General features: G+C 41.6%; 1 protein-coding gene across 1 annotated transcript in view; it reads left to right on the forward strand.

Moving 5' to 3' along the window:
- The window catches only part of TMEM135 (transmembrane protein 135), a 1,155,226-nt gene that overhangs the window by 90,580 nt on the left and 1,041,751 nt on the right, over positions 1–22,895 (forward strand). The window contains exon 2 of the mRNA XM_086933979.1: positions 16,928–17,055. Within this exon, the coding sequence (XP_086790105.1) occupies positions 16,928–17,055 (128 nt within the window). The remainder of the gene's footprint in view (positions 1–16,927; positions 17,056–22,895) is intronic.

Raw genomic sequence — 22,895 nt, forward strand, 5'->3', positions numbered from 1 at the left:
AAGGCTTTGATTGAAAGTAAATCCTTTCAGTCGGCTCCTACAGTCCCTAAAGAGAGACTGTTGCGACCAGTTTGTGGTGGGGTTATGGTCTGATGAAAGGGAGGTCAATTCCTACTTATTTAGTTACTTTTTAAGAATTTTTGTCTGGTTTCTAAAGTACACCCTCTAGCAACCACCAGTAGGGGAGGGTTTGGGCAGAAAGCCTGCTCTGTTTTTTTTAACCTCATCGCTGCGGCGGTAATTTTCGCGCTACGCGGCTTTTTTCAAAAAGCAGCGTTAGATGACGAGCTCAGCTCGTCATCCGCACACGCCCCCCGTGGCTGATGACGAGCTGAGCTCGTCATCAGCATCGAAGGGGTTAATAAAGAACACATACTCATGCCTTAAGGCCTGCACCTCCTTCCTGGTGTCTAGTGGGTAGATCCCTGCTTGGGATTGGCAGTCCCCTGTAATCAATTACCAAGCAGGTATACACTAAGCAGAGGACATTGTCTCCTTTTAAGTGGTACCTCTCCCATGCTGATTGGTGCAGTGTTATGCGCGCCTCCGCACGGATCAGAATGAAAGCTCAGCTCACCTGGCCTAATGGCGTCATCTGCTTTCACTTTGTTTTTTCGCCGGCTCCCTGTGTATGATGCACATCTCACTAACAACAACACAAATCTCACTGGACATGAGGGAGGCTTTTTCTTTGTACCAAAAGGATTTTCTTTAGCAGAGCTGCTGTTCACATCAGTGCACCATAGAGATAGTGCGCTGACGTGAATAGTTGTCATTCGCACTGAAGTGGTTAATACTTCAAGCTGGTGGAAGCTTCAAAATATGGACATACAAGCACATGCATCAACCATTTTTGCGAGCGCAAACGGTGCGATTCCCAAAAATCGGCCATATGCGCACGCAAAAAGGGCATTTACAATGCATCAAGGTTCAAGGCACTCGCAATTTGAGAATCCGTAAATAATTGCGATTTCTCAAATTGCGATCGCATTTAAGGAGTCGCAATTTGCGATTCCTTAAATGCAATGCAAGAACCACTTCAAAATAGCAATTTCGCTAGTAGGGGCGCAAATGACCATGAATTTGAACTTAAACACACACACACATGCCCTTGGGGCATGTATGTGCGTAACATGTGTGCACAGAACAATTTCAGGGGTGCAACTGGGTGTCCTTTGGACACCCTTGCACCCTTGAAATTGCATGCGCAGTTTGCGAGTACCTATTGGTACTCGCAAATTGCTCATGCAATCTCCCATTCATTCCTATGGGCCTACAGGCCCATAGGAATGAATGGGAAGGCATTCATAATTGTGACTTGCAATTTGCGATTCGCAATTAAGGAATGTTTATTCCTACATGCATAGGCTTTTGAGAGTCCTTAATTACGATTCCTTAATAATCGCAATTAAGGACTCGCAAAAGCTTTTCTTGATGCATGTGCCTGTTAGTTCTGTTTCTGCAGGCTCTACTTGCTGGCCTTCACAATCATTTCATACATTCGCTCTACGCCTAAGACGTCTATTACAAGTATCGAGTGTTGGACTGGTGTCGGTGGAAGGGTCTAGAGACTGAGTGAGTTGAGGCTTGGTCTATTTTTGTGTCACATGATCGTAAGGTGTAGACAGGCCTCCATAACCGTCTGCTCTCCTCAGTGCGTTATCTGTGGAGCAATGTCTTGGAATCTCCAGGAAAGATTCCTGGTGAGAGACACAACCATGGCCGCCTGCCACGTGGTGTGGCGTGCAGCTGTCTCCAAGGCATCACCTGAACCCAGGAATTGCCAAACAGTCCAAACTAACAAGCAAGACATTCCACTTGGCACTGCTTGCTTTACAAAGTCCAAATATTCTCCAGATTGCATCACCGCCCACTGCTGCCTAGACAGAGGCCTGTGTAAAGGCAAGTGTTGGCGCCTTTGGGTGAAAAGCAGCACGCAGCATACATGTGTACCTGCTCGACGGGTCAGATAACGCGCTCAATCGATTTTAATCAGGGGTGAGGTTCTGAAAAGGCCATGTGGCGTGGATTGAATGATCCGAAGCCATTCGGCGTGCTTAAAATAAGCGGTTATCTAACCTTGAGGGGTTGTAGCTCGCAGGCATGGCGTGGCCTGTCGGATGACAGCTCAGCATGACTGCACGGGAAACACTCACACTACATGACGTTGTTGCTCCACAGCCGCTCAAGTATTTAACTACGGGCGAGATGAGTGAAGACGTTCATTAGTTATGGCCTGAGATTGATGGACTGTGATGTCTAGTTTTCAGGCACCTCCCCGACTTAATGGTTGTGAATACTCGGGCTTGAGAGGTGAATAGATGAGTTAAAGGGTGGGTGCTGTACACTCCAGCAACTGAGCACTCCAAGGCGCTCTGGAAATGTACAATTGTTGACATGCCAGGTGAAGTGGAAAGATGCACCTGCAGTATGTTCATTCCTTTATGAATTCGTTGATAAAGCATGCGTACAGTGCCTCGAGGCAAGCTTCCATGCGTGTTTACAGGGAGAGCTGCTATGTGGATGTAGTGTACTGCTCAGTCATGCTCTGCTCCTGGTGGGGCTCTCTTCATGAATACTACTTGAATAAATACTACATCATTTAAATTACAAAGAATGGACTTATTTCTGTTCATTACAGTGGAGGAATGGTGGGGGATAGTAAGTGCTGGGAAGCAAACGGATTGGGTGTGTAATGTGGCATTCACATTGGGATGTTGCTCATTTGTGAGCCAATGTAGGGGTATCAATGCAGGGGCGCAGAGCTCTTTAATCTAACAATAAGAAGGGCCACAAGGCATGTATCTCTCTGGGTAACAAGCTTTACAATAGTAGAGGTGGGCCCTTACCATGGGGGAGCGGGGGGGGGGGCGGGGGGGGAGGAGGAGTGACACAAGAAGGTAAGGATGGTTAAGTCTTGAATCAAGGAATGAAGGAAAAGGAGGAATCACACAGGGCACTCAAGCTGCAACATTTCTTCTTGAGAGTTTATTCCCATGGTTTTGTAGTTGACAGCAGGAGATGGCTGAGGTGGTTTCTGGGCAGATGCCGAGGACAAGGCTTGTGTTTTATAGCTGACTAGTAGCCACATAGTTGAGTTAGATAACAAGTTCCATGGTTTTTCCTTTTTTTTTAATAAACAAACTCTATTGATTTTCCAAAATTGTTAAGATAGCTACATACAACCTGAATCGCAGCCCTGCATGCCCACCCATCTCTCACAGAGTGTTATAAACAATTACCCATGTATACAGCCTTTGGTGCTGCGGTGAGTAGGGAGCGGAGCACTGTTACAATGGGGAAGTCCGCAAGTTATTGGATGGGAGTGTTCTCGTGATGGGGGCACCGTTGGAGGGATTCACATTTTTGAGATGGAAAATTAGCAATAACCCAATATAATCATAACAAGTACTAGAACTCGAATCATCTGCTGCAAGGAGTGTATTAAAACGAGGCTAGATGTCCATGGGGTGTTATGGGAAACTCTAAAACTCAAGGGCTAGAGGGGTGGTGGCACCCCCCCTCAATGGGGGTTGTCTGGTGTGAATATGCAGCATGGGTTGGGAGGCACATTTTCAGTCTGAATCATCCTCCTCCCTACCGTGGTGTGTCCGGATCCTACAAACACATGTCTCATGTTAAATGGCTTTTTGGATTTCCCAAAAACAGCCATGTGTATTTAAAAACACGTTTTAATGAAAACATGGCCTATCTTGAGAATCCTAAAAAGATATTTACATGAACTAAAAAAATTAGATATGCCATCAGAAAAAAAAAACTTTAAAATGTTGTTTAAAAAATAGAGAACAATAAGCCGAAAATGTTTAAAAGAAAATTGAGAAAAAATAGCTTTACTTTTTTTATAAGTTATAAAGTTTACATAGTGGAAACAGACCCAGTGTGTGGCAGCGTGTGTTACATATTAATAATTTTGTGCACATAGCGAATATGTAAAATACAAGTACATAGGGCGAATATCATATGATCCGATCTGATCATTATCACATAAAATATCAGTGTTAATATCTACCTAATAAAAGTCATGCGGATGTCATTTGTGGTGGTGATGAAGGCAATCTCCGTGCTGTGGTTGGGTCTGAAACCAGACAGAGTGGCAATTGGGTATGGCGATGATAAAGAATCCTCCTTTGAGCGGTTAAGTTTAGGGTGGTGGTGTAACATGCATCCTTCAATATAATCAGCAACATGGGCCAGGTCAGGGCCCAGCAGCTCCTCCAAAATAAAGCATCACAAAAACAATGATAAAGCAAAACCAGCATTGACAAAACCAAACGGCTGCCCACTCGGGACCTATTGGCGTTGCCAATGCTTGTTATATAGTGAGATCAATTTTTCAAATCTGAAGAGAAGTAACTGAGGACTGCCCTGCCAAGCCCCAGTCTAAGGTTGAGGATTTGTAGTAATTGCTTCCCCATATCAAAGGCAGATGAAAGATGAAGGAGGATAAAGGACCATGATTCGCTTTTATTCAGAATTCTTTAGGGTGTTTTGACAATTTTTAAAGGTGAAATCTCAATTCTGCATCTTAATCTGAAGCCCGATTAGTGTTCATGTAATGGGCAGTTTTCGTCAATGAAGTAATTGAACTGGATCTATGCAGCTTTCAAAGACTTCAGTCAGGAAAGGAAGATTGAAGTCTAGGCAATAACATTTCAGATCTTCAGGATCTACCTGGCCTATTTTATATTTTCTGATGACTATTTCTTGAAAAAGTGAGAAATTAATGTGGTTAAAGGAGTAGGATGTGCCATGGAAAAGATATTCTGGAGAAGTAAGATGAGGAAGGTTACTTCCCCAACTCAGCAATTCCATCATGGTTCTTTCCCTGAAAAAGGACCAACTAATTTTAGATTTCTACGAAGTGTCACAGTAGTCCAGGTATTTTTGCATAAACGAGAAAGAACGATATTTGTTTCACCTAATATGCAAAGGAGATGGAGGACTCTTCGCATCTTTCTTTGGAGATATTGGTGACTCTGTAGGTCAGATATTATGTATATATGTAACACAAACCTAGCTATGAAGCAACGGAGCGCTTTACATTATGTGGTGAGGGTTAAGTTGGCGATGATCTACAAGATTCTGTGCATCAAATGGAGATTATACAAATACAGTTCACAGACATTTTATTTCAGATTGTTTTTAGGCGCAGGGAGATTGCGCAATTTCCCCAGAATCACATAATGTTGAATTAAGTGCCAAAGCCGGTATTCGATTCTGGGTCCCCAGGTTCAAATACAGCAGCTCTAGTCTTTACCCTTTGATGTAGGGAGCGTGGATTGTTTCGAAACCTCAAATATCTTTTTCAGGTTTTTTTGGATTGGCATGTCTCCATTTATATATAGAGAGATCTAGCTTTGTCGGTCTGTGTTTTGCATTTCCTTCCATGCCAAAGGTACACTAGGTTCTCTCGGAAGTGGTTTTGAAGCCACATTTGTTCTGAGGCTCTAACCGTTTTCCTTCACACATTCAGCTTTTTAGAGTATTACTGCGAAGAACTTATTTTGTCTTAAGTATTTTAAGGGCTTACATACATATTATCACTAATATTTCTAGTTGCCATCCTATTGACCTCTTGCTATGAAGGAATTAATTGTAGAATATGAGCTGTCATCAGAGGTGGGTTGCCTAGCAGTTGTGAAGCTTTTTTTGTGAAAGAGGGAAGGTTATGTGGAAGTGATCATACCAGTCTCCAGGAATTGGAGTGTTGATTTTAATCGTCCTAATGCAAAGGTCCAGAGTAGGACCTTTTAAGCATGTGTGGGTTTTGGATGGATGAGAATGCTGAAGAAGATTTGGATATATAGCGCAAATGATTAATCTGTTGATAACGGACCCCGAAGAAGGTCCCTCACCAGCTGTTGAATGAACAGATGTGTCATTGTAAGCAGAACTTATCCTTCAATGGATTGAGATAGAGGAGAAATCATGGAGAGTGGGAAAGTCCAGTGTATAAGAGGGTGGGTTGGGTACAATATAGGTGCCCATAATAGTAATTGATGCACCGGTTATGTATATTAATGAATATAATCTTTATGTAGAGCTTTAGCTACAGGGTGAATAACTTTGTCTATATTTTTGTGATAAACTGTTACACTTTGGGGTGTACTTAAAAAATTATATAGTTTTTTTAAAGGTATGTCTGGTTTGCACACTCTACTGGATGATGTTAATATCAAAGAAGAACGAGGGTTAAAAGTGCAACAGCAGATTCTTTTTGGTTTCACCAGTGACAACTAAAATCCATTAGGAGAACATTGTTACCTGAGATGAATAATGATTCTGTGAAGAGTTTGATCACTTGTTCCATGCATGAAAATGTTGTCATCACCAGGTGGGTTGCTGGATGGTTGAGGATGTGGAGTTTATTTGGCACTGTGACAAATATTTTTTTTGATAGTTATCAAAAGATAGAAAATTGGTTGTTTTTAGACTGTGGCAATTTACGTAGTTATCGTGAATTATAGCCACCCCCACAACCTGTTTTCTTTCTTGTGACCAGGTGGATAATGAATCTATCTGCTTTGACAGCTATATACATATATCTGCACTTCATACGTTCAAACACACTCCTTGGAAAGAAAAAGAATCATAATTGTGATAAGTATGAGTTGTGATGCAAGAGCTACTTACTACCTGACATTCTGTAGTTAAACGTCCTTGCATGTATACATGTGGTAGATAGTAAGAAGTTTTCATTTCCAAACTTATTTCATTCAAATGCCCTATAAGAGGGAACACTTATGATATAAGGAGTAGATCAGAATTGTTTTTCAGTCTCCAAGATTTGTTTTTTTGGTTATGGTCTTTGCTGTAGAAATACTTCTTTTTTTATAGTCATATGCACTTGCATTTTAACTATATTATTTTAACAAGCTTAGTTAACACCTTGGCTGCTACTTGAATTTTTCCCCTGTGCTGGACATTCCAGAACAGGGTGTGGTCGTGACGGAACCATTCCGTCATCAGCACAGCTCAGCCGTGACTGATGACGGAATGGTTCCGTCACAAGCATCGAAGGGGTTAACTAAAGTATGTTCTGAAAATGGCTAGGTTTCGTATTTGACATTGGGTAAGATGTGAGCAAAGTAGAAATTGCATTGAGACCAGTGAAAGTCTATTGAGGTCTTTAATCAAATATTTCATTTGAAATGTGTTACTTTGTTTGACAAATATGGCACTTCCATTATGATGTAATCAATTTGTACTTTATTGAAAATTTATGACAGTTAAATATTTCGCAAAATCTATTTCAGTATCATTAGCAATTATCCAGGTTTGTCTTTTGATGAGTTTTGGGATTTGACTTTGTCTGATTTTGTGAAATATTCTCAGATTAATGTTTTAGTCAATTGAATTTATTTCCTTTATTTACTTTAAATTACAAAATGTTATGATTTATCCACACAAACCTTGATTAACTACAGTCAGGTGTCACTAGTAAGTCTGTAACATTTAAATTTTCACTCAGACGTGGATCCAGGTTTTTAACAGAATCTTAAATACAAGTTCCTTACTGAGCTCTCTTATTGTAAAGGAATATTCTTAAACACTGTTATTTTTCTAAGCTAGTGGATTTCTGCTATGCTTGCACCAAATATTTTTGGTGTTTCCTTTTTTTCTTATTCCATCATACTATGTAAGTGATGCTAAAGTTCCTTTTGGACAACCTAAATATATTTGTATATTTTGACTCTTGTTTTTAAAAAAAAATACTGGACTTACTCTGCAAGAGAAAATTACTTATTTATTTTTCCTCTCTTACCTCCATTTTATCACTCAATGAGTACCTATCCATTTACAACGATACTGATACCGTACCAGTATCCTAACCTGTTAAAGCAAGAGTAGTGCTGATGGGTATGCTAATGAACTCATGTTGCACACTTCCGAAATTTAATAAGTCGAGAAACATCAGTATGTTATGTTGTGCAATTTGTAGCGCACAATCACCTGGGTGGGCATTCTGGGATTGAGCAGGTGTGAGTCAAACACATCTAGAGCCTAGTGGGACTACTTAAAAAGCCATGTCTTCAGCTCCTTGCAGAACTCAAGAAGTGAGGAGGAGACTCTTATGTGTAGTGGCAGATCATTACACGCTTTCGGAACAATGTAGATGAAGGGTTGACAGCCTGATCTGGTTTTCCATATGCGTGGGATTTGTACAAATAGGAGTCCGAACCAGCTGAGGTGTCAGGAAGGTTTGTGAAAGCAGAGTCGATTGCTGAGGTATTCTGGGCCAGTGTTATGTAGTACCTTGAAAGTGTGGGTGATGAGTTTAAATTGTGCTTGTTTGTGAATTGGGAGCCAATGGAGCTTCTTCAGATGTGGTTCGATGCGATTGCGGCGTGGGAGGATGAGAGTGATTCTGGCTGCCGAGTTCTCAATAGTTTGCAGCTTTCTGGTGAGGTTTTTGTTGATTTTGGCATAGAGGGTGTTCCGGTAGTTCAGCTTCTTTGTGATCAGAGCGTACGTGACAGTTTTCAGGTGCTGATCGGGTGCGATTTGAAAATATTCCTTGGCATGTTCAGGGTATGAAAGCATGAGGCATTGACTGCAATGAATTGGGCGGTCATGTCACGTTTGCTGTCAATGATAATCCTGAGGTTCTTGGTGTGGGTGATTATTGGTCCTAGCTTTGTTGGCCACAAGGTGGAGTCTCATGGTGATGTCCTCTTCCCTAGATCACAGTTTACCCCCACACAGTTCATGGTTTCTCTTTCTTCATATCATAGTTGTCAGGAACAGCTAACGTTGTCAGCCCAATCTACTTCAACCCAACATACTCCACAACAATCTACTTCACTCCACTCTCCTCTACCCAGCACAATTTACCCCACTCTACCCAGATCTACCCCTCTCCACTCCAGTCTACCCCACTCCACTCTTCCCAAATCTATCTCACTCCAATCTACCCACTCTACCCCATTCCACTCTACCCCAATCTACCACACTCCATTCCACCCTTCCCAATGTACCCAACTCCACTAAACTACCACATGCCACCCAAATCTACCCCATTACAGTCCAATTTTACCCACTCCACCCAATCCAACAAACTTAATCCCACTCCAATCTACCCTACCCCTCTCCACCCCAAGCTATCCTACTCCAATTTTCCCCATCGAATCCACTCGCTCCAATCTACTCCACACCAATCTACCCTAATCCATTCTACCTCACCCTAACCCAATCTACCTCACTCCAATCTGCCCCACCCCGTCCCAATTTACCCCACACTACTCTATCCAACTCCATTTGAACCTACTCTACCCAATATACCCCTCTCCAAACCGCACTACTCCTATCTATCTCACTCCAATCTACTCCACTCCACTTCTGTCTACTCCACCATAATCCACCCAATCTATCCCACTCCAATCTACCCCACTCCATGCTAATCTACCCCACCCCACTCCACTCTACCCCAATCAACTGCACTCCACTCTTCCCTCAATCTACTCCACTCTACCCAATATATTTCACTCTACTCGACCCCACTGTACTCCAATCAACCCCACCCAATCTACTCCACTTCAGCTCAATATACCCATATTCAATCTATCCCACCCCACTCCAATCTTCCCCAATCTATTCCACTCCAATCTACCCCATTCCAAACTACCCCACTCATTCCATTCTACCATACTATAATCCACCCAATCTAACCCACTCTAACCTGCCATTCGACTCCATTCCAGTCTACCCACTCCAGTCCACCCCAATCCATCCCACTCTTCCCCAATCAGCTCTTCCCCAATATATCCCTCTCCACTGTACCCCAACTACCCATATCTACCATACTTTCTACTTCAATCTAATGTACCCCAATCTACTCCACTCTACCCCACTCCTCCCCAATCTACCCCTCTGCCCAACTGACCCCAATTCAATCTATCCCACTCCAATCTACCACCTAATCTACCCAACTCCCCCACTCCAATCTTCCCTAATCTACCCAAGTCTACCTCAAGTCTGCGCCAATCTACCCCGCTCGACTTTACTCCAATCTACCCCAACCCACTCCATGCCACTAACCTTTAGCCATAGCATTGCTGAATAGCAGCCACACTGGTGTACCTAATGGCTAAAATACATTGCCAAAGCTAAAAGTTCTCGCATAGGTGAGACCTATTGTCTTTGCCAAGGCTTGTTTATTACTATTTTTAGCCATGCTACACAGCATTCACACTGCTATACAACATGGTTACAAATCATTGCCACCGTTGACAATGCCCATGCTGTACAGTATGAACAAAAGGCAATGGCAAAGCCAATAATCCCAAAGGTGAGACCTTTGGCTTTTGCCAGTGCTTTTTAGATCTCTGCACAACACCCCGGCGACTCTGTGACTCAGAGCAAATCAGTTAATCACCCCATGTTTGGAAAGAATTCTACCAGATAAATCAAAGCAATTGCGCCTATGTCCCTATCTTAATGAAAATACGTTTGGTAGCAGATAACATCTGCTGTCAGAATAAATTGCAAAAAACAGTTGATGGACAGAATGCAGAACAATGTCTTACATTCACCCCAGTACAAAGATCTGGGCCTAAATCCATCGTTTTTTGCACTCCACACCACCCTAGGTCAGACACTGGCTATATGCAAATCAGCCTTGACCCTGTGCCTCATGGGAACAGTCCAGCCCGAACTACAAAGCCATGTCTTTCCTAGACCGGAATCAAGCATCCAAGGACCGGTTTCTGGCTATCAGCCTTCTTCAGCCTGGATAGCTTGACTCCAGTAATGTGGAGAGCCTGGGGCTCACGTCTGAGCATACCCAGTACACTCGGGGTGAAAATTGCAAAAAAACAGTAGATGGACAGAATGCAGAACAATGTCTTACATTCACCCCAATACAAAGATCTGGGCCTAAATCCATCGTTTTTTCAGAATAAAAGTAGATAGCATCTGTTGTCACCAGAAACATCCATTTCAAAGGGGAAAAAGGATTCTTTGAAGATTGTGTGGCTTAGTAAAATATAGCTACAAATGGCAAGAAGCTTAACAAGGATGATGGGGGGGAAAAGAAAAGTAGGACCTCAATCATAGCGCGATCAGCGGAAGGACAGTAATCAACTAAAGCAATCAGTACTTGGTCCATGCTCCAGCCAAAAGATGAGGAAATGAAGCCAGAGTGTTCTGGACAATTAGAAGGCAGCAAATAAGAGTGACAATGAAGCTAACAAATGTTAAGCTACAGGTGGGCTGCTAGCCCCTTGTGGTATACAATATCTATTGCAGGTGATATCGCATTCAGCACATATGCTGTCGAGGGACATTCGTAAAAACTACCCTATCCCTCAATTTGCGTACATGTTCTATTCACTTCCAGTGAAAATACCACCAGACATAATAAAAACAATAACTTGTGTTTTATTTATAAAGGCAAGTATAGTGTCCAGAGTTTTAAAAAAAAGTACTGTCTGCAAACACAAAACGAAGGTCCTGTTACCCTAAATGTTCATAGTTATATCTTATTACGACTTAAAGTAGTTATAGAGAAAAGGCTGTAAACAAAGTGTGGGTAGCACAGGGACATGTCCTACTAAAGATGTTCCCCAGCCCTGGAGAACTCATAGAAAGGAATTTGCTACTCGGTTAGACACTACATTAATCTTCTTAAGTTTTTGAGATGTGACAATAAAGCATTATAAGGAGTTAATGTTTTCTTTGCTGCTTCAATTTTCAACAGTTTGGCCATATTTAGGGATGCACATTGCTGTCACTAAACAATGGACATGGTACTTAAACATCACACTCTTAGTACCCTGGTTATGGAGAGATATGGATATTTGGGAAGGTCTCCCACTGAATATAGCAAGTAGGGGATGTTTAAAAATGATAGCGCTCTCCTGGCTACTTTACACACTGCAGAATTACCCATACAACATACCACCTGACTTGCCTTCTTCCACACTCTACAGTCAGCAATAGTGATATTCCTCTGGTTGGGAGGTCAGTCGCGCATATCCTACTGCACATGTGTATTCGCTCCCTACAATGGAATTGCAGATACATGACTATGTTATTCAGCCAGTCAATTTATGCCAAAAAATGATTGGCTCTTCGCAAATCGAGATGATCCCTCTATAGTAGTAGACTCCGCACTCTTGAATGCCGTGGTACAGTCTGCTACCTTTTTGCTTCCTGCATGCCCACAACCCTTCCACCTGTGACTCAAACATCCCTGTCATGCTTGCATCAGGCATTGCTGTGGATCAAATGGCATGGAGTTCTGATGGCCGAAACAGCACCATGGGCTGGGAACTAGCTCGGAGACACAGCCATACGGGAGGAATTAAAAAGATGGGATAACTTCGGTATATCCAAACCAGGGGATGTCTGGAAATACTTCTACATGTGGACATTACAATACCTCGGAGACACATATACAATGCAAAGGACACATTTTATCGTTATCTGCAATTGTGTCATGAGCTAGAGGCCTCTCTTAATTCCTTACAAGCCCACCAACAATACATCCCTTTAGAGGCTCACATCAGAGGTACAGATGGAAAGGAAAGGGATCGCCACTTTGTATCGCACCCTGTTAAATAACACCCCAGATCCAATGGAAGTGCTGAGGGAATGGTGGGAACGTGATGTGGGACCCTTAAAAGAAAAGAACTGAGTAGAGGCCAAAATGGCCCCCATGGCACTGACGATATCTTGAAGATTATTTTTAAAGCTGTTGTTTTCCAACTATGCGCCCTACGGCTTACCGCACTTGCTTAGGTCGCCCAGACTGGCCCCGTTTGATGGGAGCTTGGTGTAATCATAGGACCGATTATATTAATCTCAGGTCTCGGCCTCAGCTCATAAGGGGTTGCCAGATATTTATCAGGCTTTCCCCTGCTCCATCCTGATCTAAGCGAGCCATAGGAAATGTGGCTTTAAGCCAGTCCTCACTCTTCAGGGGTAGAGGGTCTTTCCACTTCTTGCAGATCTCTCTCCAGACAAGTAGCACCAAGTATAACAACAGCCCACTACGGATCCTGATGCATTCCGGCTAAACAAACCATCATCACCAAAAAACGATAATGACAGGTTTACTTCGATGTTTACTTGAAAAATGCCACAAAGGGTGCCCCCCACCCCCTTCCAAAAAGTTCTTAATTAGGGAAACTCAAAGAAGATGTGGATATCATTGGCATTGGGAGTCGTGCATATTGGGCATTTTGGAATAGGTAGTGGGGCGAACTTCGCTATCTTGGCCGGTGTATAGTAGAGTCTATTGATTACAAAAAAGTGGTTCTTTTTTAGGCTCGCTGGTTTAATGAGTTTATATAGTAATTTCAGAGAGGGTTCAAACAGGGTATCTATAGAGGGCTCAAGGGGGTTTGATTTCAAGCCGAGGACTGTGATGGAACTTCCAGGTCTTCAGCTTCTAAAAATTTGTTATACCAAATAGAGATCTCTTTCTTTTTTGGAAGCGCTGATTGAAGAGAGTGCTCCGTTTCCCAGTCTCCTCTTACATTCCCATTTTCTGGTTCAAACCAGGAGAAAAGTTGTACGTACTTAAACCTGGAAAACCCTGTGCCGATCTTGGCCCTTAGCGACTCCCAAGGGTGGATCCCTTCTGCATCTAACATGTCAGACCAGATGGTGATGCCTGCTCTCTTAATTGGTACAGCCAAACTATCCCTGAGACATAAGGGTGTACCGGGGGAATCCCAAATAGGTGCAAAATCTGAGTAGTATCCGATTCCCCATCTACGTCTCACTGTGTCCCAAGTTTTCCAAGGCTGCCCTAAGGACCTTCAGGCGTACTCGTTTCAAATACCTCAGAGCCCCAAACTTATATAAAATGCCAGATATCTATAAGAGTGTGACTAATCCAACTTAAATATCTACAAAGAACATACTAGAACAAGGCTAAACAAGATGAGAAAGGCCTTAACCCACAGTGCATGAGATGTAAACAACCGCTAGACACTTTCTTCCATATAATATGGAAATGTCCCATTGTACAACGCTATTAGTAGAACGTATGCAACACACTAGCGTGGGTGGTGGGTAAAACTCATGCAAGGACTGTTTACTAAAGTGGGTGTACCTGGGTACTGTGCAGCACTGTTCTTTTATGTATACTGATGCTATAATACATCTCTTAAACCCAATAAAAAGAATCATAAAAAAAATCTCTGTCAGCAATTGATTCACCTAAATATTAAGAAGCAGAACTCTAAGAAACTAAATGCTTTTGAAACTGTAATTCTTTACGAAGTAACTGAGAGGGCCATAACCTACGTGTCCAGGTATGCTTTCGGTAGTACCTTACACCATAAGGCTAAATAATCATATGTATCCTTGAATTTCAAAAACATTACGAAGTGGACATTCCACATATGAATATTTTATTTTTGGGGAGTTTGTTATATAGCTCCTAGTTATTGGAAAGAGACCCTTTTGCTGATGACAGAGATCAGGTGCTTTAATACATGTGGTTCCCTAAAAATACAGGTAGTGGCACTGGACAATAGGAACATTTATACAGTGTTTCCTTTCTAGCAAGCTATATTCACAGTTCGTGCAAGAAGCTAAACTAAATTAACCTTGTTGGGGTAGGTAAAAGACATCAGGTAAGGCAGCAGTAGATATATGTTTGGCAAATGTGGTACATTACAGTAATGGTGAAAATGATAGCCACAGTTCAAAAGGAAATGCACCTTTTTTTATGTTGGCATAATTTCTTGACTATTTCCAAAATTAGAATTGGAATATTGCTAAACTTAGACAATTAACTTTACTTGTCAGTTAATAACTATTATAAAGGCCTTTGATATATTAACTGCTCTTGGACATCACTAGAGGATTATATTTCATCACATGAACTCTAATGAAAATCACATATTATTTAAGACACTTACAGCACACTCTGCTACTTCTCTGGTGTCTAAGTACTGATAATATGTGTTACTTATTACCCAACTTATTATTACGCTTATTTTTTACCTTCGCCGGGAGAAAGATCAAATGGACCTGACAGGACTTTAAACCTTTCATCTTCAGGTTGTACCCAGATCACTACAGTGGTCGCAAAACTGAGAAGTTAAGGTTGACAGATGTTGTTGAAAAGTTGTACCTTAAGCCTTCCTTTTCTTTGTTTTCTTGCCCGGAAGATATGTAAGCACAGTAATGGTGTATGCTTTCAAGATCCAATAAAAATATTGGATAAGAAAGCTCTTTTTCAGGATAATTGCTTACCTAGTGATGATCATGCAGTTTCAACTCTACAGTATGTAGCCAGCCACATTACACATGTTGAATGATGTGCTCCATATGCTAGATCAATCGAGGTGCCTATTTGCAGTCTCGTTAAAAACAGCTCCAGATGTCTGTCGGGTGACAGCATTGCACGCCATACTCCACAGAACCAATCCTTGCTCAAAACTGGATGGCTTTCTATTCAGTCTCAGTTGCCTTACACGTATGTGTTGGGATCCTCCCTTTATGTGTTGGACCTGCCCTCAGAAGGTTGTTGGTTTTGCCACCTGTAGATTTGTAATTTGTCCTCCTCTGAACGCAGCACTGCAAATTGAAACACTATTTTGCTGCCTTCCAATCCCACCTAGTTGTCACTAGAAAAACTGCAGGAGAAATGTGGACAGACAAAGAAGACTGGCAATGTAAATCACTTGTATGTAAAGGTAAGCGAGACCGGTTGACATTACCAGTGCTTCTTACCACATATGTCTAGATCTCTTTTGTCTGTAACCAACAAGCACTTATTAGCATTGTGCTCTTAATGGGCATGTAAGGTTGTGGAGTTGTTCCACTCCTTCCGTTCTACAGTGTTGCAGTTTGTCCATTTTGAAACCTCCAGATTCTTTGATTTGGGTTCAAACATTCCGAATCTCTCTTGCCACATTTGATAATTACAGAAGCTCTGTTGGTCATCGAGTGTTTGGGGGGGACTGCTTTGGGCCCATTTAGAGTCTGGCAAACTGTTTCCACTTATAGCCTAACCTTTCTCAGTGAGGAATTGAGACAGTCCATGGTTTGTTAATTGCTACTTTATGTTCGGACTTCCTGTGCGGCGGATCGCTTGATTGAAAAAGCTAATCTCCATAGCTAGGCCTTTTCTTTATTTGGTATAGAATTGCAGCAACACCTCTCCCTTAGATAAGAATCACGTTTTTCTTGATGCATGCCAAGAAGACATTGACTACTTGTTTTCTCAAAACGGTTGTTCCCTACATTTGATTCTGAGGATTTTCTAAGTTGCTGTTAAGCCTTGTGGTACAGTTGGGTAGGGGGTGGTGTTCTTGGCCTAGAGATGGGCGGAGTTGAGGGCGGTCTTGTAAAGATGCTTAAAATATTATTCTTGGTGTATATTTAAGGGCTTTCTGGAGCTTATCCCAAAGGACATTTTGGAGTATGTACATTAGTACCCCTGTAGTACTATTTCACATACTCTTTTGTGCCTTTATGAATTGACCGCAAAGCGTCTAGAATTGGACTAGGCAAGGAATATTACCATCCAAAAAGAAAAATCTGAGTATTGTTCCCTCTTTGGCGTTTACTGAGAGGGACCTGGATGTTTCTGGCCTGTTTACAAGTGTGTGTAAAAGTTTTGAATAAGCAAAAAATAATCTAACAGTTCAGGGTGTAGCAACATAGAAAAGGACAATAAGAGGGAAATTTGTACAATCTCCCCTGAACCTAATGAACACATCTTTCTGGGGTAAATGAGAGTCATTTGCAGAAAGGACTGTGCAGCAGAGGAGGGCTGTGCATTAGAATTTCAGTCAATTTCTTTTTTGTTCATGATGGTTAACATTGTATATATGTCAAGTGCCCTAATGATGATAAAGAAGTAGTTAATATTGGTCTAATTTAAATGAAATAATTCTTCAAATGCGTGTTCATCCAGCTAACGGATTGTTTTCTTTAACAGATTGCAGCGATTCTCCGAAGACGAAAATCTGAATACTACATACACAAACTACTACCTGAAATCTTGCAATCCACATCGTTTTTGACTGCAAATGGAAGCTTGTACATGGCCTTTTTCTGTATTTTAAGGTGAATAAGCTTTACTATGGAATTGTATTCAGATGATTTATATTTGTGAAGAAATATGTTGTTTAGGATACAAAAACAACTTCACTGGATTACAAATGCAGCTTCTAATTTTCACCAGTTCTGATTTAGTTTTATGAACAAATCTAGGGAATAAATTCAACCGAACAGCATTCATTTGATTCTGTCATCCTCAAAAGCTGCTTCAACACATTACACATTCTCGGCTCGATACACAGGCATTGGTGTCTTGTTTCATGCTTCCACTAGTCTTGTACAATTAAAATTACATTTGAGACATTTCAATCCCCTGTCCAAAGTCTGCATGTATGATTGTGCTTTTCGGCCCGTGCCGTCTCCCTTTTAGGGCTGACACATCACAAAGACCAAGGAAAGCCATAAACGAATCTCATAAATGTATTCCTAGCATTCAGCCACAAAGGCTGCTTTTGCCACCGATAATTAGAATAGGATATATGATTCACCCAGATTTTTGTGAGTAAACATTGAATGTATTTTATTTTACTATAGATCATAGACAGTGTACCTTGTCTTAACAATTTAAATATTGATGTTGAACATACATCCTACATAGTTACTTCAGAAAAGACCATATCCTCCAATTTGTCAACACATTTTTTTCATGAGCAATAACAACTTGGGACCAGATTTAGATTTTGGCGGACAGGTTACTCAGTCACAACGGTGATGGATATCCCGTCTGCCGAAATCTAAACCCCATAATATCCTATGGGATTTAATATTTCAGCGGACTGGATATCTGTCACTGTTGTGATAGAGAAACCCGTCCGCCAAAATGTAAATCGGGCCCTTAATGTTTATTGGTTGTCGGTGTTCTTCTATCAACCTCAAGCAGCATAGCTATAATAAGTGTTCAAGAAAAGCTGCATCACAGCTGCTCTACCTTACTTCATGCCCAACTCCAGTCTCATGGCACTTGCAAGCCTGGGCTTTCTTCAGCTGAATGGCGTACAACATATATGACTTTTATCTTCACCTTGCTGATTTCTCAATATGAAACACTGGCGACGGCTTTTGCTTTTTGGAACTTCCACTACATAGAGTGTCAAAATGACAGAGAGGGTTCAGACTGGTAACCACGACTTTTTACTTTTAATCATACCCACTCAGGATTGTAATAAAATGTTGAACCAAGATATTTGTACATCCCAGGCCTGGCACCCCCATAATTATCTGGCTTCGAATGCAATTGTCTTAAGCTCTCAAAAATACCATCGTTTTTTTCTTCTGTATATTACGCTGAATGTTAGGAACTTTGCAGATCTCTAAGGCTGTTTTGAGAGACCACTTCAGACCTACTCTATATAGTCCAATAACATGCTGTGTTCAGAATACACCAGTGTTTAGATATGTTTGTGCTCCAGCTAAGGTGGAAAAATATTCAGCCTCTCCAAAATGGTGGGAAAATCCAGTTTCCATAGGTTTCATAACAAAGTGGAAGTAAGTTGTCAACAACAACAACAAAAAACTTTCTTCGGCCAATCGCAGCCATAAAAGTACAGATGATAAAAACATTTCAGACATAAATAAAGCAGAGTTATGTGGTTCAAGACACATCAAGGGACAATACAGTTAGTTTCATTGAAAACACTACAAAGGATACATGCCAATGGTAAGATACATAAAAGATATATAAAAAGGTCTGATGGGTCTCAGACTAATGAATAACAAGTTTTAAAAAGTTAAAAAACTGTATCAGATCCTATCATACAAATATGAAAAGTTTGGAGTAGTTATGTTGAGCCACATTTGTTTCTAACCCCTTTGATTGGTTTGTGGCCCACCCTTCTCGTGAAGAAGATGACCATTTTAGTATGAGCGGCCCTGGATTGATGTAGGCTATGCCAGGTTAGGGTTTTGATCAAAAGAAAGCCCCAGATAATTAAAACACTTTACTCTATGGATTTCCGCCCCCCACACCCTCCCTCCAAAAAAGAAAGTCTTGAGTTTTCACATTTCTAGTGCCTAAGTCATTTATGTTACTTTTAATCGTGGCCAACTTTTCAGTTACCAGATCTTCAACTACAGGACATATTCTGACACCTGTTTCAGAATACAGTGCCTGAATCTTTGAGAGGATGGAAGACTATATTCCAGTTTGAATCAATGGATAATGTTCTTGATGGAATTAAACACGGTTTAAAATGTCAGCATAAGCACAGAAGAAGACCTCCCATTTATCGTCCCATTACTCTTTTGCCTGCCATGGCAAATATTTTGAAAGCTCGTGTAGTTTTGCAACTTCAGGACTTTCCTAATTCAGATCAAATAGTTGACGGTTCTCAAGTGGGATTTCATCCACATCACAGCTCTGAGCTACACTTCAAAGCAGCGCTTGAGGATCTTCATCTGTCAGCGGATGATAAATGTGCAAATGCTCTTATTTTACTCGATATGTTAGCAACAATTAACACACTAGACAATGCCGTTGTTACCAGTCCATTGCAGTCTGTAGGAATGAATGTTAATGTTCTCTATTGGGTTCCTTCCTTCTTTACAGACAGAAGCCAACAGCCAATTTCCTTTCTTCTTCAAACAAAATCACTTGCTTGGTCGTGTCATTGGACGTGGTTTTTACTTGGTGGAGCTTCAGCACAAACATGCTTCATTAGCGTATTTTTTCAGTGCCTTCGAGGAACGTGTTTGTATATTTATTACTATTTGGTAAATCTGAACTAACCATGGACATTGTCACAGACTCAACAAGCATTGAAAATGTAATAGGTCTCGCCTTTGATTAAGTTTAAGCCATTTGCTTTGCTAATGGTATTGTACAGCAAAGCAAATGGCTTTAACTTAATAAAAGGTGAGACCTTTTGCATTTTCAATACTTGTTTATTTTTAGTTTTGCACTACATAAGAGTGCATGTGTTTGTAGGCTCTCTCAAACTCACCCATCCCTCCCACCTTCTACTGTCATAGCGTTTTGTTAGGAATCTTGTGTGAATGTTTTTGCTTTCTACAAATGAATGTGATTAAAAGTCAGCCGGGGCACAGGCCCCATGTGTTCTTTTTGTGTATTTGTTTTGTGTATGGGTAGAACGGTCAATTTCTTTAGTGCTTCTGAAGAGTTTTCGTAGCCCTTTCTTAAAAGTGCTGGGCATTGCGCTCCTGCTCCTTCCTGAAGCCACTGGAGTAGACTTATTCGGAGGGGTTGACAGGATCAACAGCCTTGGGTTTATTTGCACCCATAGCTGCTGTGGAGATGGGGTGGAGGACCTGAAGGAAACTCTTGTTTACATGGCGGTTTGCAGGTAGAAGCTGTCCAGCAGGAGGTGTATATGCACTTGGTGGCTTAATGGTAAGCAATTATACACGTTAAGGGTAGAGTGGTTTCATCTCAAAACCTGCTTTGTATCAGGCCCATGTGTAATCGCTCACAACTGCACACAGACACAAAGTCATCAACCATTGACACTCAGCCATGTAAAAACACAGACACAAATGCGCACATGTACCCCACAAGGGCACACATGAACACACAGGCACAAATAACAAAGCAATATCCAAGCATACACATGGACACACCCCACAAAGAAAGACACCCTAAACATTAACAGCTATTTAAAGAGACATACACTCAGCAGATGCTCACATATCAACCATAAACACACACACAAAAGTACACCCAGTCAGAAATCATACACAAACGCCCACGCTTGCAGAAACATCCTGCATGGACACCCCCGCAAATATTGAGAGCTGCATACACACATACAAAACAGGTGCATACATATACACCTCAAAGACAAACACGAACAGAAACATTCATAACACAATTTGACACACGCCTCAGGGGTCCTAAACAAACATACAGCCAGGCATGACAAAGATATAGCTGTACCCACATGTGCACGCTCATGCACTCACAACAAGTCAACATAAATGCTCTTAACGGTCTTGCGTCTGTACACAAACACATCTCACAAACACATACACACGCACACTGACTCAAAATACACAAATGCCATTGTGCGCACGTGCACATCTAAACATGCACCCACTGACACACTATCACCCACATGTAGATTCTTGATAACAGTAACTAATAAATCACAAACCCAATGGCATTGAGAAGAGATATGCAGAGAAGAGATATGCAGTGAAGAACGCACTGACCACCATAATCACATACACACTTGCATATATTATGGCTTATACACTCTGACCAACTTTGTGAGGCAAGCACTTGTACACAAACAGGCAAGCATGGTTACAGGCATTTATTTATACACAATCAGGTTGACACACAGACATCACTCGGACACAAGCACTCTAACACAGACACCACAACCACACACACACATATTTGCATAGTAAAGTATCCCTTCAAAAAAACTGACAACCTCCTAGTAAGCGACCTTTGCATACCATTGCCCCTCAGAGAGCCTCACAGATCTGTCCCTCTGAGAGGAGAGGGGGCAGTCCGGAGATGCACAGCACCTCCTGGGCGTAGCACAGAGTGGACTGTGGACCCCCTTACAGAGGGCTTGTATAGAGTGAACTCGCATCTTGTCCTGCCACCACTGTACCCGATGGAGGTGGGGTAGGAGGGCTGGAGACTCGGAGCTAGTGGGTAGGCACCAGTATTTTCATCAGATCCCAAATCCTCAGCTAGTCCCCCTCTCCTCGTAACTGCATTTTGCCATCCACAAAATACCCCGGTTTGCAGGTCGCTGTCAAGAACCAGGTCCCAAAAAGAATCGTCCCAATAATCTGATTACACCCCTAAAAATACAACAGGCACACTCTGGTCCCAGTGCCTTGAATATAATACTAGCACTACAAACCCAGAAACTTATTAAAAAAACAATAATGGGATAAAAAATCACTTGTGGGAAACTTTGGACCTTTGCTGCTGGGTCCGCATGTCACAGAACTAAGGCTGCCACCTGGCTGTTATTTTACTGGCCTGGATTGTATTTGTATGCCAATGGCAGTAAAAAAAAAAATTTGGGAAATGTAGAGAAATGTGGTATTTTCCCTTTTGAACCGGAAACCTAAATGGGCGAACACAAGACAAAATCACTTAAAATGTATGAGGGCTGTCTAAATTATGTCTAAACGACTCGTATAGTAAATAGAGGACTAGACCCTACGTTTCAAAACAATGCTGATACTTTTATACACATTTGTTTTCACCTACCAGCTCTTAATCCTTTCTCAACAGCAACACATAAACACATGGTCGTTATTTATTTCCAGAAATGTGTCGCAGGCGCAGCCTCTAGCTTCTGTCACGCGTTGGAATTGAAAGAGGACAGGATTGGAATTAGTCTTTCTAACCTATATAAAATTAGCACTTTTTAGAACTAATAGGTTGGAATCCCACGAGGTTGTTTTGCCATTTAGCCTTTCTATGTTGATGAATTGCGTTTGGTAAAACTAAGTTAAGTAATTTAAACTGTAGCACCGAGTAACCAGAACAGGGGCAGCGAGCGCCATGTTAAACCAGGCAGCCGTAGTTTATTTTTGCATCTCGCTTTCACTTTCAAATGAAAGCGAGATGCAAAAATAAACATGCGGCCTGCTTTCCTTCTGTCTTGATGATTTCTTGTCTTTATGGGGTCATGTGTTTAAACACATAGCTCCATAAAGATAAGAAACCTTTTACTTCAGAAGGAAAGCAGGCGAGCCCGTCCAAGTGGGACGGCAGAAAAAGAGAAAACTATACGTCATACAGACCTCTTTTCCAATGGCTGGCCAACGTTTAGCATAAACGGTGAAGCCAGCCAATGGGAAAGAGGGGCAGGGCTTAAAGCCCAATACTGAAGCTCCTTAATGTCCTAAAATCTCGCCGA

The sequence above is a fragment of the Lissotriton vulgaris genome, chromosome 8 (assembly GCF_964263255.1).
Source record: "Lissotriton vulgaris chromosome 8, aLisVul1.2, whole genome shotgun sequence".
NCBI lineage: Eukaryota > Metazoa > Chordata > Amphibia > Caudata > Salamandridae > Lissotriton > Lissotriton vulgaris.